This window comes from Pocillopora verrucosa, chromosome 1, assembly GCF_036669915.1.
Source record: "Pocillopora verrucosa isolate sample1 chromosome 1, ASM3666991v2, whole genome shotgun sequence".
Classification (NCBI taxonomy): Eukaryota; Metazoa; Cnidaria; class Anthozoa; order Scleractinia; family Pocilloporidae; genus Pocillopora; species Pocillopora verrucosa.
Window position 1 is genome coordinate 14,001,901 of NC_089312.1, and position 15,750 is coordinate 14,017,650.

The 15,750-nt window shown below is 37.3% G+C and overlaps 3 protein-coding genes across 3 annotated transcripts in view; 2 read left to right on the plus strand and 1 right to left on the minus strand.

Annotated features, from left to right (window-relative positions):
* The window catches only part of LOC131786255 (adenosine receptor A2b-like), a 38,801-nt gene that overhangs the window by 2,484 nt on the left and 20,567 nt on the right, over window positions 1-15,750 (plus strand). The gene's annotated exons all lie outside the window — the stretch shown is intronic.
* Window positions 205-3,732, minus strand: LOC131786258 (protein starmaker-like). The gene is made up of 3 exons (XM_059103288.2): window positions 3,647-3,732; window positions 2,959-3,061; window positions 205-1,310 (listed from the first exon to the last, which is right to left on the minus strand). The coding sequence occupies exons 2-3, from the start codon at window positions 3,023-3,025 to the stop codon at window positions 553-555; spliced, it is 825 nt and encodes a 274-aa protein (XP_058959271.2). The 5' UTR covers window positions 3,026-3,061; window positions 3,647-3,732; the 3' UTR covers window positions 205-552.
* Window positions 5,453-10,165, plus strand: LOC131786257 (uncharacterized). Its single transcript, XM_059103287.2, has 3 exons — window positions 5,453-5,604; window positions 8,079-8,151; window positions 8,542-10,165. Exons 2-3 carry the CDS (start codon window positions 8,094-8,096, stop codon window positions 9,279-9,281), a joined length of 798 nt encoding a protein of 265 aa, XP_058959270.2. The 5' UTR covers window positions 5,453-5,604; window positions 8,079-8,093; the 3' UTR covers window positions 9,282-10,165.

Sequence of the window (15,750 nt, forward strand, 5' to 3'; positions counted from 1 at the left end):
CACTCTGATAAGGGAAAAACCCTGACCACATATCATATAGGGGAATATCTGGTCATTATGACCTTGGAATTTGTCTTGCTAAATGTTACTGATTTGGTGCACCAAGGCGGGCTTTAAAAACTAAGGCTGTGAAGGGATTTTTAAGCAAGCAGCTGCAAGGCATATGCGTGGTACAGTTATCGCAATATTGCTCAATTGTGCATGTCAATTCAAAAAATAACTCTTTATTATATAGCCCTCTTATTCACGAGTACATTACTCCCAGCGAGTCGATCCATAATTTGAATCACGTAAGAGTTATTGAACCTCTCCTCAGCACATTTCCACACATGTTCCTTGGATGAAGTTATTTTAAACGACGTTATGGTTACTTTTGTAAACTAATGTTCATCTATAAAATATCATTCTGGAATGATTGAAGTGAAAGTTCTTTGTGTAATCGTAGTCATCTGTGTTTTGTCAAGTGTTGACAAAGTTTGTTGTGTGATGTGACAGTTTAGCTGTTTGATTGGTTAAGTATGTCAAGTTAGAAGAAGCTGCCAATGTAGCTTTTTACTGTGTCTTCTCCTTCTTTGGGACATCTGCTGTCTTCTCTTCGGTCTTCTTCTCTACTGGCTTCTTGTCATCTTTCTTTTCATCGTCGTCATCGTCATCATCGTCATCGTCGTCGTCATCATCGTCATCGTCATCATCATCGTCGGCTTTCTTGGTGGCATCCTCCTTTTTTTCTTCCTTCTTTTCCTCCTTCTCGGGCTTCTCGTCCTCCTTCTTGACTTCCTTTTTCTTTTCGTCGTCCTTCTTTCCTCCCTCGCTGCTGTCCTCGCTGTCTTCCTCATCCTCCTCGTCTTCACCATCATCTCCATCATCACCATCATCTCCATCATCACTATCATCTCCATCATCTTCATCGTCTTCATCATCTTCATCATCTTCATCATCTTCGTCATCCTCATCATCCAGATCATCAGTTAGTTCATCTTCATCTTCATCGTCTTTCTTATCGTCCTTTTCGATCTCCTTGTCCTCTTTATCAGCTTTCTTGTCCTCCTCCTTATCGGCATCTTTCTCTTCAGTTTCTTTATCGTTCACCTTCTCGTCTTCCTTCTCAGGAGCATCGGGGTTGTCCTCCTTGGCTTCATCGTTCTCTTTGGGGATTTCGTCCCTCTTCTCTTCATCCATATCATCTCCCTCGCTGCTGTCCTCACCGTCATCCTCGTCGTCTTCATCGTCGGAGTCGTCGGCATCATCTGCAACATCGTCATCGAAATCACCAGTGTCGTCCTCCTTTTCTTCTTTCTTTTCCTCTGCCTCTGCGATTTAGAGAGGTAAACGTGAGGAATTCTCATTTTGTACACGCACAGTAATTGTAACACTTATTGCATTGTATGTTACATCTATTTGATTAAATTACCATCAGTTTTGTATAGTGTCAGAGAAACCGTATTTTGAGAAGGTTCAGGTAGCTATCTGTTTAAATGGCCAATCTCAATTTCACCGGCTTCCACCTCCGAATGAAATTCGTCTTTTAATTTGTTGTTGATATTCCTCCATGAAGAGTCTTCTATCCCTGCCACTTCAGGCAAGCCTTTCTTTTTTTCACTTCCGTTCTCTCTCCCCATTGTCGTAGCTACAATCTTTGTAACTATTTTAATTTCATTTATGGATGTTGGCAAACCTGAGATTGAAAAGTTTTTAAATCACGAGCCAGAGGCTCGTGACTTACAAAATTTTCGAAATGTTTTTAAATCCTATCCTAGAAAAAAACGTCAAACAGTATTTGGAAAATTGTTGTGTTCGGTTGCATAGGGCAATGCAAATAAAATGAATTTCCTATGATAACAATGACGAAGCAATCTTCCGATTCAAAAGCTGGGTCGTAAGGCCAATGCTTCGTAAATGTAGTTGAGAACTTTGACAAATGCTTATTGCGTAAAGGGGGATCCAATTTGCCTTCGATATTTGCTCTTTATGATTGGAATTTGATAATTTAAAACGTCGACGTGAAGGACGCAGAGTTTTTGTTTATACCAGTTTGTTGTACGATTGTGTAACTGTGTCAAGTGACCTGTTGAACGAGTGATATGCTTGTTGTAAACTTTTTAGCGGGGAACCTACTTAACCATTCAAGTACTTCTTCTCAACCTGTTGTGATATCGTAAACACGAGTCTTTAAAAGGAACGCTGGCGTTAAAAACGCAGTGTTTAGAAATAAACAATAGTTTTGATCGGGTATTGAGTACCAAGATGTGTAATATGGTTGAAGGTCACCAAATGTCTTCCCTAACCTTGGGTAGAAAATTAACATTAGTGGCCTGTTCTCTATCTTGCACAGCCTGAACATGGTTTGGAAATTAACGAAAACTTCCGTAGTTATGATTAAATAGTGCAACGGAAATAAATGTTGTGGTATTTCCTTAAAGGTCAAGTGGTAAAGATGTAAGGCCTAATGTTCAAACCTCACTTTTTCTACTTGTTCTTACTCACAACGGATTATCAACCGAAAGTGATTAGGATCAGTTTTCAAGTTACTGTTTTTAAAAATGATACAAACGAAAAACTATTCCTGTGATTGTCGTAATCATAACTACGTTTTAACTTCGGGTGGGAATTTGATATGAAAAATTATCGACAAAAATCTCCTGTTATTATTCAAATAAAAGTAACGGTTCAAAAGCAGCAATTTCTAATATTTCTTGCTTCCCGTAAATTGATGTCAATAAAACGTCCTTCACTGACTTTGTTAAAGCTGCTATCGTGTTCTCTGATGTATGAAACATTTAAGAACTAGCAACTAACTTGTCTATAATGGAATCTTTTCAAGCATCGGCAATGAAATTTACTAATTAACCATTGGAAGGCGTCAGCGTCAATGAATCAGAGTTAAGAACACTAAAGAGTTTTTATCTCGTCATTAAGATTAAAGAAACTTGGTGAGACGACTTTATAAGGTTTCTTTACCTGGGGCTGGAGCTCCCTGTGACATAACGATGCCAAAGAGAAGGCACAACAGAACAACGTACTTCATTTTGTTGGATAGGTAATTGTCTTCGAACTCGTAGATCTACCAAGAGAAAACAAACGTCAATGCAATTTGCAAAGTTATTCCCTTCTCATGATGCATTTTTTATCAACGCACCTCATTATCAATCAAGTTGGATTTATAGAAAATGTGTTAGTATTCCAGACAAAATTTATGATGAGAGATGATGTTGAAGGACTCTTAAGAAGTGGCTCAAACTTAAGAGGAACGTTCGCTCGTCAACAGCTTGAATTAATTGTGCGATATGCTTATTTCGTTTACTTTTGTTAGGTGCGAAGAGACGTGTCAGTTTTCTCCAACTTTTAATAACTTGTTACACCTACAAGGCAAAACCTCAATCCATTAAACGAATTAAAGATCTTTTCATATTTGTCAGTGAATCGTTTTTGAAACACAAGAACAGAATTTCAGTCCTTAGATTTTCAAGGTGACCCTCCATGATCAAACTTGCATTTGTGTCATAAGAAGATAAAGAAGATAAAACGAATGAATTGACAAACTATGAATAACTAGAATCCCCTTGTCTAACTTCATCTTGCAGGATCTTTAGTCTGTTAGAAATTATAAGCAAGTAGCCCTAAAGGAATGAAAGTGACCCTAACTAACCTTTACTTGGAAGTCTTGCTGGCGGCTTCTTGTCTGGTCAAGAACTTTGGTTGAATGGACCACTGATGATCTAAGCTATTTTAGAGATGTCCCATGATTAACTATTTACAAGTGACGGTAGCGGGGATTACGTTCCGTGTTAGCTAGTTCATTACAGGTTGTTTACCTTATGCATTCAACAACACGAAAATGCGTCTTCATGGCATGTGGTCGCACGCGAGTCGATGATTGGTCAAGTAACAAGTTTACATGACCAATTGTCCAATCAGAGCCAATCGTATAGAGAATGTTAACAAAATAGTATCTTCATTTTGTTTTGAAACAACTTTCACTGTTTTGCTTTACATCATGGTTGTACCCGCAAATTGTTGACATACTTGAGCTGGTTGTCCTGGTCTTGTCGCCCAATCATTTGACTTAAAGCTCTCCTGATCTGTAGTTTTTACAAACAATTCTCCAAGAACCTCTTGGTAAAGTCCACGTTGTGAAAAAGCCAGTCTGTCATTTTTTGTCATCATTAATTTTCCTTCTTCATTTCACTTTAGAATTCTTGGTTAATTCTCTGCTTTTGCATGGTTTTGCATTATTCTTAATTTCCTTTTCGTATCAAGCGACTTTCAAGATTCAGTGGATCAGTTTCAGATTTATCTCATATTATACAAAAGTTTAATATTAATAGTGTTCTGGAAGATGAGATGACTTCAGAAAGCTTTCTGCGTGCTCGTTCGTATTTAGATCATTTAAAGTTTTGTTTGCTAATAACACACCTTCGTATAAGAAAATGGGTCGAGAAACTGTATTCAGTTAAATGACATTGTCTTTCAGGAAAGCCAGATCCAAAAACAGGTCTTCTAGCTTGAAGGAAGTCACCTGACTGATAGTAGAGTTTTTAATTTTGCCACAGTGAATTTAAGACCTAATGTTTAACATTACCTTACATTCCTAATTTCCTTTATTGACTTTTATGTCATGCATTTCATACGTTGGATCGGAAATTGCTAAAAGGACCCAAAAATGCGAGCTTACGCGGTAAATGTTTCTTGACTCGCTCCATTAATACGCTTTTGGGAAACTGGGAGGTTTTGGTATTCATTCCGCAGTAGTCTTTTTTTTTTTGTCCTCGGCCATTCTCCTTCTATCATATATAATTATCAATCTACAATAATTTCATGGACATACTTATAATGTCTCTATAACTGGCGGTCGTTGATTGAAACCTGTGGCATCCGCTTTGCGTAAAAGAATTTGACGTACAAAAACAACGAGAAAGTATGGTTGACTTTGCGTGTCATTCTTTGGCTCAAGAAGCTCTAAGAGTGCTTACTTACACTGTGGTGGAGAGAGTTTAGGTACTGATGATCTTTAAGGGCCTAGGGCCGGTTTGTCGAATTACCCAGTGACTTTATAGACACCTTACGGCCCGAAAAGCTCATTTTCGCTTGCAGTGTTTCATTCAAGATCGAGATGTTGACTTTTTAAAAATTGGAACATTAAATTAAAATATCAAGAAAGGAAACAGAAGGAATTTATTTCTTTATTTTAATCATTATTTATACAAGGTAAAAAAATTCATTAAGTACAAAAAAATTCCAATACAATGACTGAACAAATGGCAATTTCAACTCAATCTTCTCATGCGCTTTGCGACTGCCCACCTATCTTCACGATCACATATTCAGTAATAGTGATAATTAATACGATAATGTCGTACTCTTCTTTCTAAGCTCCTTTGATATATACAAAAGTGAGCAATCGGCTCATTAAACACGTTTTCCTGATATTGCACAGAAGCTTGTTCATGCAGAGCAGAAACATAAACGGAAAATATTCACGCGCGTCATTGTGAAAGAAGTTCACACTGCATCCTAATGGACTCAAAATATCTATTAAGTTTGAGTTAACAATACGTACTGCCGGCAACCATATAATAGATACCGCATTCATACATCCATTGTCAGGTGAGTCTTTGTGGCACGGTTTGATATAGAGCTGGTAAAGCTTTATACGTCTTAAGTTCTCACCGACCTAGTCGCTGAAAACCCTTGTGACGGTTTAGTTGTATAGGAAATGATGCTTGCTACTATTAATGGAACGAAACGACGCCATACTGTTAGAAATAGGGAATATTGTGTTCAATGTTTTTGTGTAAAGGAAAGCCGGATAATTAACAATCAGATCAATGTAACCGAATGAAGTTGCAAGTAAAGTGCTGTTCATTAGCATTTATTACGCGCTCTTTTCCTATCTAACGTAACTCTTCGGTTGTACATGAAATAATGTTTGCCTCTAATACCGAAACGAAATGAAATATGTTGTAATATGAATTAATATTATGTTGAAGTCGCCGCATTATTCAAGGCATCCATATGAAGGCTTTGCAAATGGTCAAGCATGACGAAACCGCTATAGAGCAAAACCTAAAACGAATTTAATAAGTAATCTTAGTGATTTTTTCCTTCGCAGGTAAAGCATTTACCCTTTCTTTTTTTTCACAAGAACGTCTAACTTTGGGCCTAAATCTGAACTTTCTTGCTTTTTTTTTTGTGATTTGAGCCTGAAAACGTTCAAAACATGTTCTTAAAGGTGTGTGGTATAGAATTTCAGCCAGCGTAATGTTTTTCTAGAAAATTTTTATGTTTTCGCTTTTTTAGGTCACTAAAAGCCATCAAAAGGCGATGAGCAACGTTCGGACTATCGTTTACTGTAGTAAATATTAACAAAATAATTTTCGTTATTAAGCTAGGGCTCCACGAAAGGAGGCGCTCGCCGGTGATAATCTGGATTGTGAAATTTGTCCTGCCGATCATTTAAAAGCCGAAAAAATAAGGGTTACCGAGACAGTTTCGTCGCTTATTTGCAATTTTGTATTTTTTTTCGTCTCAAATTTGGTCCTATGAATTTTTTTTATCAACAGGCACTGGGAAGGGCACAAATATATTTAACGGTCCAGCAAATCTTAGGAAATTTCACTAAAGGAAACGCGATAGATCTCGCTCGAAAGATCTCTATTTTTCTTTCTCGCAAAACATTACGTAATGGAATAGAACTTCGCCAAGATCTATATCTGAGGGTGCGTAAACTTTCGAATCTGTAGCCCTTTAGCAATCTTTCCCACGGTGTTTTCTTTTCGTTTGACCTCTTTTTCAGATGTAGAAGGCCTATGAATATCAGTACAGGTACAGCTGCTGGAAGCCCTAGATTCCATCACATACAAACTGTACTGTATTGAGTTAAACTGATTTTAGCGCACCTTTTCAGACACCAATCGTATCGAGCCACCATGTTCGTTTTGCATGTTGACACTTTTAAAACTCGCGCATGTTCGCACCCAGATTTTGCGCGGTCAAAAAATCCTACGGAGCCTCCTTAACACAGACGAATAGAATACAGCATACGTGAAATATGTCTCGCTTTAAGGCCATGAAGCAAAACAACTCATTTCAAGGGCGGATCACGTAAAAAATATCGTGTGCTTCGACCCATAAGGCGAAACAGCATTTTGCACAGACATGTGCTGTATACGTGAAATGAATGGGAAAAAAAAAACAGAAACAAAAGCAAAAACAAAAAAACCACGACAAACGTGTGTCTTCTTCAGTCGGTCAATTTCATGGAATTCCGGTCATTCCAATGGAAACACTGGATTCTATTCGCGTCCATTGGACTCCATCGGACTCAGATGGAGAACATTTTCCACGCCTACCTTCGACCTAAACACGATTTTTCCTAAATCTCTCACCGTTGGAAAATCGGTCATTCTCATGGAAAACAGTGGATTCTTTACGTGACCATTAAACACCAATGGAAACAATTTTTTAGGCTTACCTATAACCTAAAGACTATTTTCTTTTTAAGGTCTCTTAGCATCGGAAAATCGATCATTTCCATGGACACCTTTTTGATACAGGATCTTGTTCGTTAACATCGGAATCCTTTTGACTCTGATGTAATACAAATTTGGGGCCGGCCGTAAAACCTAAACACGATTTCGGAAAATCGATCATTCCGATGGAAGACACTGGATTCTATACGTGACCATCGGACACCGATGGAAAACATTTTCGAGGCTTATCTCTAACCTATAAACTCGATCTCTCGCCATCAGAAAATCGATCAGTCCGATGGAATCCATTGAATTCCATTCGTGTCCATCGGAATCCATGGGGCACTGATGGAAGAGTACGCATAATTAATTTATTGACTTCCTCGATTTGCTTAATTTACTCATGTGCGACTACGTGCCAGGCAAGCGCTTAGAACCTACGGTGAGTTTGATGAAAACTTGGACCAACTCATGACATCTATAAACATGTTCCAAAATGACGTTTAAACCAACATCGAAGTGAGTGCTGATGTAAATGAAGGACTATGAATAAGATCAAGAGCTGAAAGCAAATAGCTGTTTTGACTTTGATGTGAAATATTTTCATAGGTGGTCGTGATACCAATGGAATCATATGCTGAAATATGCTCGGCAAATGCCAATGCAGCTAACAGAGTCGCTGGTAAGAAAAAGTCTAACAGTTATAATTATAGCTAGGCGTGACTGTATTATTACGCCGGTAAACCGATAAAAAGTGCAGTTTGTCGCTTAAACAAGGAAACTGTATTCTCTCACACGATATTTTTGTATCAAAGGTTTCGGTCTTGGAAGGAGCGGGGGCATAGAGAAAACGAGATACATACGGCACAGATATGCTATGGCGTTATACCAAGAAGAAAATCTTTGTATGCCAAAAGGTCACACATAGCATCATTTTTCTTACGAGTTTTTTATCATTGCCGAAGACTGCTCTTTCCTCTTGCAAAACGGAACGTTTTGGGTACACTCCTCGGAATATGAAGAGGTATGTCAATTCAAACTATAATTTGATAGTTCCTCTCGTTTTTCTCAGCTCACTATAAAGTTCTTGCAAAGAACTATGACTGCTTCTACAAAGAACGCCACGAAGCTCAGTTCAATATCATGATGAAATACTTGAATTTACAGCCTGATCATCTTGTAGTTGACCTCGCCAGTGGAACAGGTACCTATGGTGAGAAAATGGTCGAGACATTTAAACTGAAGAATCCCGTGTGGTGTGTAGAACCTTCTTCAGAGATGCAAGAAGCAGCCAGGGCAAAGAAGGGTTTGGTTACCGTAGAAAAAACCGCAGAAGAATTCTTGGATGATTTAGACAAACAGCATCGCTTCAACTTTGCCTTGTGTGTCAGTTCTGTTCATCATTTTAGTGATCCAGTTAAAGTTTACAAGGGCGTAGAATCGTGTTTAACGCCTGATGGTGTCTTCATGATCGCGCAAATGGGCGAGTACGTGTCTTTCCCTTTGTTCAAGAAAGCAAAGAATCGTTTCACCTCTTTCGTTTCCGGCAGAAAGGAAGGCACTTCTGCTTTCCTTCGATCAGCTAATTTTGAAGTTGAAGTTTCAGTAGAGCAGTTAGCTTTCATGGTTAAGAAATCCAAGTGGTACGACATGCTGCGAGGACGCTTCCATAGTACCTTATTGGAGCTGAGTGACAGGGAAATCGAGGAAGGAATTGACGAACTAGACAAAGGAATTCTTCAACACGCAAATAGAGATGATGACATCCCCATTTCTATGACTTTGTTAATATTCATGGCTAAGAAAAAGTAGGCATTGATGCGGCGATGTACTGTTCATGGAATTTCTGTACTGCGTTTCAATCATCTAGGGCTAAATAAATGTATAGCACAGTATGGCATGTATAATCGAAAAGTGATTTCAACCACGAGGTAGTTATCAGTTATTTTTTCAGGCGCTTTTTCGTCATCATTACATTATCTATAACCAGTAATTGAACGGCTTTTAATGTAACTTCTTAAAAGATATTTCGTTTCCTTTGGTTTCCAAGACACTATTGTAATATTCTTGAAGACAAAGGAACATTGTAGACCTTGAAGAAAAGCGTCTGTTCCTTCGACATGTCATGGGAACACTCCTCGTGTTAATTCGATTGCACTTAAATTTTCTGACGTCGGTTTATGAATCAAGGGTTTGGTGTGACATAATAAACTTAAGATGTTACTCCGTGATTTTAATACAAGCTTGAGGAAAGAAAAAATCTCGTACTCCATCGGAGTATGGATCTTGGGTTCTTAGGATTGGCGATCTGACACCCCAGCAGAGTGCTAAAGAGGCACCTTTACTACGCCATAGGCAAGAAAATGGTCTTTAACAATTCTAGTTAAAGAAAATATCATTATGATCGCAGAATTCAATGTTTTTTTTCCTTCAAATTGTTTGGATCGACATATTTATTTTAAACCTGAGGATTCCGTAAATATCTTTCTGCTCTTTAGCGCTTGAAGCGATTAGGTGGTCGATGACTTCCTTGAGTAAATGACTTTCTAAAGTTATAGCTTATTTGTTTGTCAATGATGGAAACTGTACGAGAGAAGCAGCACGATATGCCTTGAAGCGAAAGCTTATAGCTTGTCAGAGCATTAAACCGCACTCGACGTCATTTACAAGGGCGATGGTAAGTCAAAACTAACGATTAATCCTACACAAGCCATGATAGGGCATTGAAAAGCAATCCCCTTAAAAAGACGCTAAGTGTTCAAAAAATTTATTGATTAGTAAATGTACCAAAATCAATTACGTTACTATAGTAAAGGCTTTTAAGTTGTTTGGTCTACCAAGTTCAGAGCTTGCGGCAGAATTGTGACTAATTGAAATTTTTTTAAAGCAATAAACAAGTGGACCTTATGTAAAAAATTTTTTTCAAACAATAAACAAGTGGATCTTATGTGAAAAATTTGTTTCATAGTGCAGCATGCTGGGTGGATCTCTTTTTAGAGGGGGTGACGTTCAACGACAGAAGATTCGTCCAATTTTAGTTTCAAGGCGTGTTCTCAATGCTGTCCGCCTTATCTGCCATGCTATATATACTAAATAAGATAAGACTTGACACAGCGAAAGAACAGCAGCTGTCCTAAACACCACATTTAATGTTGCTGCACCAAATTGGTGGCGAAAAAAAAACAGTTATGAAAGGAAATAAAGAAATGAATAGTGAAATGAAATGGGGTCGTGTCTGGTCAGGTCCTTAGTATGCAACGAAAGCTGCTTTTTAAGACCTGTTTTCGGCTCGGTACCATTCGTTGGGTTACATTCCTAGCACCAGCACCCAGTAACTATCAGTTGGAGGTACTAGTCACTGCTTTTCTGCGAGGGAAAAACAGACAACCATAAGAAAATTGAACTGTTTTAGATCAGATCAGCTCGTTAGTTATTATTGTATCGAACTTTTGCTTCACGTTTAACTTAAAGCTCGCTGATGCGATTTTAGGATTACCACTTGCACTCTGTGCAAGACAAAACATTTATCATCCTAAACAAGGACTATTGTGGAATGTGTGAGGTGTGCGTCGCTGCAAACGCTATTTGAGGCGTCTGAATCCACACTTGATTATGCTGAATTTTCGACTGATTTAGCATCATCTGCTAGAAGTTAACAAAGTATGACTTTTTTTTAGCGACAAAACTCGTAGTGCGATGAAGTAACTACTGAGCAATTTTTTTTATTGAAATAAATTTTATTTTCGTAAAAATTGTGTTCAGATTCCTTTACGGGAAAGATGAACCTTCTGAAATTTGCCGCGCTCCCAACGGGTGGTGGCTTCGTAGCTAAATTGGTAGTAACATCCAACTGGTATCTGGGAGGCCCAGGTTTGAAATGTGTTGAGAACTGATCTTTTTCAGGATTCTTGAAGTTTCGGCAGTGGAAATTGCAGTCCACCTGCGCGGATCATTGCTTTGCTTGTCTTAACTACTATCTTACGAATAAATTACTCTCTACTCGGTTACAAATTAACCCTGTGAATGACTGCACTTGACAAAATCGCTTATTAAAAGCTAGGGAAAAACCGCGTTGTCTTAAAAAAAAATTTGCACTTTAGCAAAACATAACTATCTGTCGCTTGTTTATTTGTCTCTGTGGTCAGTTGTGGTTAAATTCTAAATCGTTAATGTCCCCTTGCGCAACCATAAGTTTTTATTTATTTTTGAAGGAGAACTTGGCCTACGGGAGAAAATAGAATCATTGATTTCTTTGCGGCATTTAATTTTTTTCCTTCTGCTTCCAATATACATCTCAAGTTAGTTTTCTTTGAAAAGCCGGTAGTGAAGGAAATTTCTCATGAAAGAGTTTGAGTGGACCTTGATTAGTAAGTGCAGTGTAAGAGCTTAAAAATTAAATTCAAGAAATGTTAATTGATTGGTCGGAGAAAGCAATATAATAACCAGCAACGTAACAATCGATCGATAATGAGAAGTAGGTTTAAGGACTGGTGGTTCTTTCGAAAATGAGTACATCTTGTTCGTGACTCATGGTGTCCATTTTTTTGGGAAATAATATTGATTTTGTGGTACATCTTTAGTAGTCTATATCCTGTGATTGGTGCAATCTCTTTGATTGACAGCCAAGCTAAATAGCGCTTTTCTTTGGGTGTTTTGAAAGCTTTGATGGATTAGAGAGTGACATCGAGTGACGACTCTTTTAAGCTGCTATGTTTTGCTAAAATAGTTTAGTTGGCACCTGCAAGAAAGAGACGAAATAGCTAGTTTTCGTTTGGATGTTGTGGAAAAAAACCTTATCTTCGGAGACGAACATGAGGTAAAGGAAATTTCGTATATGCAACGAGTTTTTTCCAGGCCTAATTGGTAAGTTAGTGATTTTGTTAGTAAACTTGAGGTTTTGAGAGGTTATCTTTTCTAGCTGAAGATTTCAATCCTTCATAAACGAAATCGGTTTTTTTGTTTTAATTTTCGTTTTTTTTATTTTTTGTAAACTCGCCTTTCACTTCCGTGTGCGCCGCAAAACGAAGAATATTCCGTAATCATGTCAGCCTTGTCCTCGAAGGAAAACCCTGTTATCCTTGCAGGCGAATGAGGGTTTTGGTGTTTACTTTCTCTCAGGATCGGGGTGTATTGCACCAAAAAGGAGGAGGTAATGTCTTAGGGAATAAATTACGACCCTATACGATTTCAGTCATTCAATTTGCAAGTGTATAATTCACTATTATTTTCTGATAGAATCATTGCATCGATCGGATAGTAATGACATCTAAATACCAGAAGAACCAATATTTTTGACGAGTCAAAAGTCTCACTCTACCCATTTTGAATAACCGAAAATTTAATCCGCTGGCTTTATATATGCATATATAAAATACAAAAATTTGTTATATATATATATTTCTTTTCATTCGATATTCCAATGCCGCAATAAAGAAACCGATCGATGTCATTTATACGCAAAGACTGGGGTTTATTTACAACGCAAAAGGAACGTATGTTTTTGAAGCTTTTGAAAAACAGCTGATGAACGCCAAATTAACGAAAAAATTAGTAGCGTTGAAATTGCTTTCCTTTCCTTGAATTGCTATCGGATGCATTGACGACACTTCCTCGAAAATTGTTTTAAAAAAAAACTTTTTTCCACGAATAGCTCCTAAATTTAAGTTCATCTCCATTAGAGCGGTAAGCTAAAGTGGCCAAGCTTCTTAAGCGTAAACTGGATTTAATCAATCGAGTTTAGCTTGTGTTTCACATTTTACTCGATTGGATTGTAACTATTCGTTTTTTGTCAAGAAATTGACCGATTTGGCTCTTAATTTGCAAATGTAGATATTTTGGGCGGCAAGCGTGTCAGTTAGTAAACAGATGTTAATATAATCACTTTCTAGAGCATGATTTGTTCCATTTTTTACCTAAACCGTGTATGAAACATTGGAAAGTACAACAATTTTTTTTTTGGGGGGGGGGGGGGTAACTGATGGAGCCAAATGATTTCAGAGAGAATGATTTAAATTTGGCTTAATACCTGTTTTCTTGATATATCAGTGGAATCAGATTCCCAACAAGGGCTTTATAATTATAGCTAAGGTTGACACCGACGCATCTATGTTGGCTGTACTCGAAAGCACACGGATTCTGGCCTTGTGGTCGACGGAAAGACATAACTGACATTTTCTTGCCCATTTTATCCTTCACTTTCATTATAACACACAGAGAAGAGCGAAAAATTTGATGAGATGATGATTATTTAGGCGCTGTTCGAGCAGAGTTCAAAGACAAACTTTAAGCCCATCATTTGGGTCAACTTGAATGGACGTCTATTATTTATTCTGTGAAATGCGCTTATAAGTTGATGAGAATCCCAATAAAAGAATAAACTTCTCATATTTGCCGTTGGCGGTATTTTTAATCATATCCTTCAATACATAAAGCCACTTAAAAGACGGAAGGAAGCTGTATTTCAGGAGAGGTTTTTTAAAGACGATTCGATGAATTAAAGCGCTATATTGAATTGCGGTCTACTTACAAAGCCTACTTCACGAAGGAAGGGCTTAAAAATACCGGAAGATTTGGGTGACTTAAGTTTTATTCCTTCCTAAATTTAGTTTAACTGACTTTAGATGTGATTTCGAATAAATTAGTTTCTTTACACGAAATTCAATAGTACTTTGCACCATTTGAGTAGTAAATGAGGTCAATTACCCTGGACCAATAAAATTTATTTGGATTTGTTGGACACACAATATGTCATTACGTGACTCATAACAAGCCACTGACATTATCAATACAAAGGGGAGATTTATTCTAGATGCTTCTTCACTGACGCAGTGGAAATCATTTACTGCTCTTTGAAAATTTAGTTACATGCGTAACTAAACCCTTTAGTGTTGCTACGTAATGCTTAAGTGCCCCTTCATTTCATAAAAATTACGTTTTAGAGGCCTGCTCATGTGAGCGAGTAAAATCGTTTTTAATTATCTCTATAGTTGTTTGTTTGAATGATTCTCGCGTTTTCCAAACTAAATTAAGACAAGAACTGATTTTCGTGCATTCAATAAAAAATACATAATGATACGTAAAAACATTGAAAAAGCGTTTGAAATGAAAGACAAACTGAAGCAATTTCACTTTCCTATCGTTTTTTATATGACTACGCAAAACCTTGAAACTGCCATGGGCGATATTTCGATTTTTCAAAGATGTACAGGAAAGTTAATAATCATTTCCTGGAACGTTTTGTTTGTTTTTGTCGGCGAGGAAATAGAGGATTGACTAAAAATTGGATAACAATTCAAGGATCCACTTCACCGATATAATTAAACCTAGAAGTTGCTATTGTACAAGATTATGTCAGATGTCGGGAAGAAAATGATACATTTGAGTTACTTTTGAGAAATTTTTCCTAAAGTAGAACTCATATTTGTCAAATTGACGTTTAAACTGCTTTCCGAAAATTAATAAAGGCGATTTAATATTGGGCTGATTGCATCTAAGTGATTAAACACCAAACATAACAGCCCAATTTTTCATTTAATTTCGTTTTCGATTTTGTAAATAAGATTTTTTTAATCGAATTGCCTAATTAGTTCTGTGAATTGTCGGCTGTAAAACTTGATTTCTTAGGGAGAAGTTTACTTTCTGTCTTTATCTTAATTCATATGTGATTCTTTCTTTTCAAATTAGAAAACAAAATCACGCTGGGAATGAAACCGTGATAATCCAAGTGGGGTGTGATATCATGGCTACAAACGAAATCATGCAAAATGAACGTAAAAAAAATTTTAACTATGATGAAAGAGCTTTTTTTGCAATCCCATATTGAAGAGAGTGGATATGTAGAGCTTGCAAATGATACCAACACAGTTGCTTTTATGGCTGGATATTATAAATTGATACTGCGATTTTATCCTAAGGCTGGCCGTTTTCTTCTCCCGAGTAATTAGGCGCTAAGTGCTTCATGCTGTGTGGGTTGTTCTAAAAGCAATTTATCAATCGAAATTTCCGTTCATCAGGCACACTTTTTTCCAGAGGTATTTTCAGCAGTTCCTTTTGAGGAAGGAAGCTATCCCGTCGGTAATTTAAGTAGAATTGCCACCGACAAGAGGATGAATTTCTTGGATTCTCGCTAATTTAGGATGATATATTTTTTAGCTGAATTAGCGGGTATTAGTTTCGTAAAAATTCCAATCCGTGTCAATCAATAAAGGTTTCCATTTTGCGTCTTTAATATGAACTCAAGGTGTCCTTCATGCGCAAGAAAAAATGGTGTATCACCACACCT

What these genes read in the sequence shown, in the direction of transcription:
- LOC131786257 (XM_059103287.2), top strand. Translation starts at nt 8,094, where the DNA reads ATGGAATCATATGCTGAAATATGCTCGGCAAATGCCAATGCAGCTAAC. An exon ending in TGCAGCTAACAGAGTCGCTG is followed by an intron (nt 8,152 to 8,541) that starts GTAAGAAAAAGT and finishes CGTTTTTCTCAG; the next exon opens with CTCACTATAAAGTTCTTGCA.
- LOC131786258 (XM_059103288.2), bottom strand. Translation starts at nt 3,025, where the DNA reads ATGAAGTACGTTGTTCTGTTGTGCCTTCTCTTTGGCATCGTTATGTCA. An exon ending in ACAGGGAGCTCCAGCCCCAG is followed by an intron (nt 1,311 to 2,958) that starts GTAAAGAAACCT and finishes TCTAAATCGCAG; the next exon opens with AGGCAGAGGAAAAGAAAGAA.